At 44.7% G+C, this 3,395-nt stretch overlaps 1 gene segment (V, D, J or C); it reads left to right on the top strand.

Moving 5' to 3' along the window:
- Window positions 1–627: 627 nt before the first annotated feature.
- LOC115271472 lies at window positions 628–967 on the top strand (the record flags this gene model as incomplete). The annotated part of the segment is given in 1 exon segment: window positions 628–967. A coding segment is annotated over 1 exon segment (340 nt), but the record flags the coding sequence as incomplete, so codon positions are not given.
- Between the last annotated feature and the right edge of the window lie 2,428 nt (window positions 968–3,395).

Genomic DNA, 3,395 nt, shown 5'->3' on the forward strand with positions numbered 1-3,395 from the left:
ATTACCTGTTCTGTTCATTCCCTCTGGGGCACCTGGCATTGGCAGACAGGATACTGGGCTAGATGGACCTTTGGTCAGACCCAGAGTGGCCATTGTTATGTTCTTATGGTTGTTATGTTCTTATGGTGAATTTTGTCTCTAAAAATTGTAGAGAACACTGCAGAAATTATTCTTTGAGTGGAGTTCTTACTCATCTCCTTTACTCAGGTAACGCTTTCCCACCACACCCACCACCTGGAGGCTGAGTTGGGTGAGGGCTGAGGTCCAAGATGTGTTTTATAAAGAGGAGCAGATGCAAATTCAGTGCCTCTCTAAAAATCGTGTGATATCTAGGTCTCTGCAGTGTGAGAAGGGAGGAAGGACAAATCCGGGCGTCGGTGCAGTTCCCACCAGAAACCCTCCAGCGTCAGCAACATGAGACTGTGGCTGAGCCTCGCTTTCTTTCTAGCAGCCCTTCGAGGTAATTTTATCCCCTTCCCCGCTACATGGACTGGGGACACCAGGGGATGCTGCACATTCCTACCTGACCCAAAGCGCAGTGAAGTCAAGAGGAAACTTTCTGCTGCTTCCAATGGCTTTGAGCCAGGCCATATGTGAATGTGATTCTCATTCTTTCTTTCCTTCCAGATGTCCGGTCACAGATCCAGCTGGTAGAGACTGGAGGGGGAATTGAAACCCCTGGGGGATCTCTCTGCCTCTCCTGCAAAGCCTCTAGATTCACCTTTTTCAACTACCGGATGAACTGGATCCGTCAGGCTCCAGGGAAAGGACTGGAGTGGGTCTCAGAGATACACAATCCTTCTCATAATTCAGCAGCATATTACAGTGATTCTGTTAAAGGGCGATTCACCAGCTCCAGAGAGGAGTCCAGCAGCTCGGTGTATCTGCAAATGAACAGCCTGAGAGCCGAAGACACTGCCCTGTATTACCGTGCGAGAAGAGACACAGCGATCAGAAACCTCCTGTGGTTAGCACAAAAACCTCCAGTGCCCACACTCACGTCCATAACAGAGCAGATGACAGAGAGGAACACAGAGTGTAAAGTCCCCAGTCCTTTATCTGGGCTTCGGTCCTCTGCAAATTCACTTTACTGATGAAAGACCCACAGTTCCGACAAAACTGAGACCTCCTTCTACATTTCCTAGTGATGCAGAAATAGAATCTGCCTCAAAAGTGTTATTAACACTTAACTGTCCATCCTTCAGCCTGCTTTCCAAGCAAACTAAGCTGGAGAAGACAGGTAGGCAGCATGAGCCATAGAGCCAAGGTGGAACCTAAACTAGAATTTTTTCACTCTGTGATCTTGCCACAGTTTGCACACACCTAACGTAGGCTGAATTGTGCTTCTTGAACACGCTGCTTCATTTGCAAAGCCACTGGGGTTCCCGAATAGCCAATGCCACGTTCTGAAGGAGGGGGACTAAGAGGTCACTAGTCCTAAATTCACAGGCAGAACATGGGAATTCCCTGTACAGAATCTCGTGGATTCATCTGTATCCAAATTCCAAGTTTCTCGCTAATGCCCATTCATTATAAAATACTTTTTGTACAGAGATGGTCTCATTTTAAGAATCGACTTTTTAAAAAATAATCATGGTTTTCTGAGCACACAGAAAGTTCACACCACTGTTGTCTTTTTAATTCATATGTCAGGCAGTCATTCTGGGCCTCTGTGTTTCAATAAATCTGTTTAAACTAAAATCAAATTCAAGATTACAACTGGTCAGAATATAACCTGTCTCTCAAGCAGCATCAATATGTAGCATCACATCATTTTCCTTCCTTTGGCCCACTTCTGCAAAAGGCAGCCCCTAATTAAGAAGGGGAAAGTGCAGGGGAATCATTTAACATGAGAGCGTTGAAGGAGCCAGGCCTGGAGCATCACAAAATTTGGAGACAGCTAATGCAAGCTGAATGGTCCATTCCAGCACCGCTGCTTCACTACATATTTACAGTGACTCGCTGTGAAATAATGAATCCTGGTCCTATTCAAGTCAAAGGCAAAGCTCCCATTGGCTCAGTGGGACTGGGAGTTGGTCCCCAATAATGGAAATCTGTGTCAGACTCATAACAGAGAGGCACTCGAGGACAAAACTGTGTTTGCATGTGAAAAATGAAGGATTTCTCAGGATTCCTTCTGTCTATCTATGAGATAGAGAGAGAGAGAGAGAGAGAAAGAGAAGAAGATTAAGAGTTTAAAGTGAAAGAGGGAGATGGTAGGGGGAGAAGAGAGAGAGAGAGAGAGATGCAGTGGGATATCACATGAATATCACATACTTTTCCTACTCACCTTGGCCTATGCTTCATTGTTTTCTCTAGGATAAATTCAACCCTAGGCAGATATGTCAATGCAAGGCCTATAAACCACTTAATTCCTCAATATTGAGTTGAAGGGATTTAAGTGGTGCAGAGATCTGTGGATGGGCCCTCTGAACAGTAGGAAATTTGGGGGGAAATTCTCAGTCTTGTGTTATACAAGAGGTCAGACAAGATGATCACAATAGTCCCTTTAGGCCTTAGAATCTATGAAAACTATTGAGTGAAACTCACAGAAACATAAATCATTTGGGATTGGCGTTGCTGTCTCTCTTATATACAGCAGTCCATGCAAATTATCCCCTTACATTTCCTGTTTAAAGTTAGCGATTCCTGTCCATGTGCTCGGCCTCTAGGTCTGACTGAGCCTGACAATATTTGCCCTATCGGTATCCGATCATCTGTTTGTCTTCTACAGTGTCACCATCATTTTAGTCTTTTTGATTGCAGCGAATCCTGCACCCTGACTTCACATTCTATACTCCTTCCAACTTCTTCATTTGTCTGGAAATCATTACACGTTACACCAGACATCTTCCAAAGAAATCTCATCTCTACAGCCTCCAGACTTCTGATCTCTGCTTCTTTTAATGCAGCTGCTTTTAGACCACACAATAGTGCTGTTTGCAGACTGGTTTGATGCATTTTCATTTTAGTTCCAAATGTAATGTTTATAGGGCATATCGACAGCACGTATTGCAAGTGAGTAATTTTATATGAATCAGTAAAATAAGATAAACCTTCACCTGGCCTCTAGATTTGTCCTCCCCGTATAGCACAGGCCACAGCATTTCAGTACGTGATTTGTGTGTGACACCGAGAGCTACTGTCAGGGGGCTGCAACAATGTGTATCGTGGGGGTGCTGAGAGCCACTGAACCAAACTTTCCTGTGCCTCAGTTTACACGGTTATAAGCATTGGAGAAAATGACTTTTTCTTTCTTTGCCTGCGAGCCATGGCTGGGAAATCACTAGGGAAGTGTTGGGTGATATTATCAGTAGCAGCAGCAGCAGCTAAAACAGAAGAAGGTGTACTATACTCTCTGCTTTCCATGTCCCATCTGCCGGCAGAAAGGGCAC

Source organism: Terrapene carolina, unplaced genomic scaffold (genome assembly GCF_002925995.2).
Source record: "Terrapene carolina triunguis isolate 2854851 unplaced genomic scaffold, T_m_triunguis-2.0 Scaffold27717, whole genome shotgun sequence".
Lineage (NCBI taxonomy): Eukaryota > Metazoa > Chordata > Testudines > Emydidae > Terrapene > Terrapene triunguis.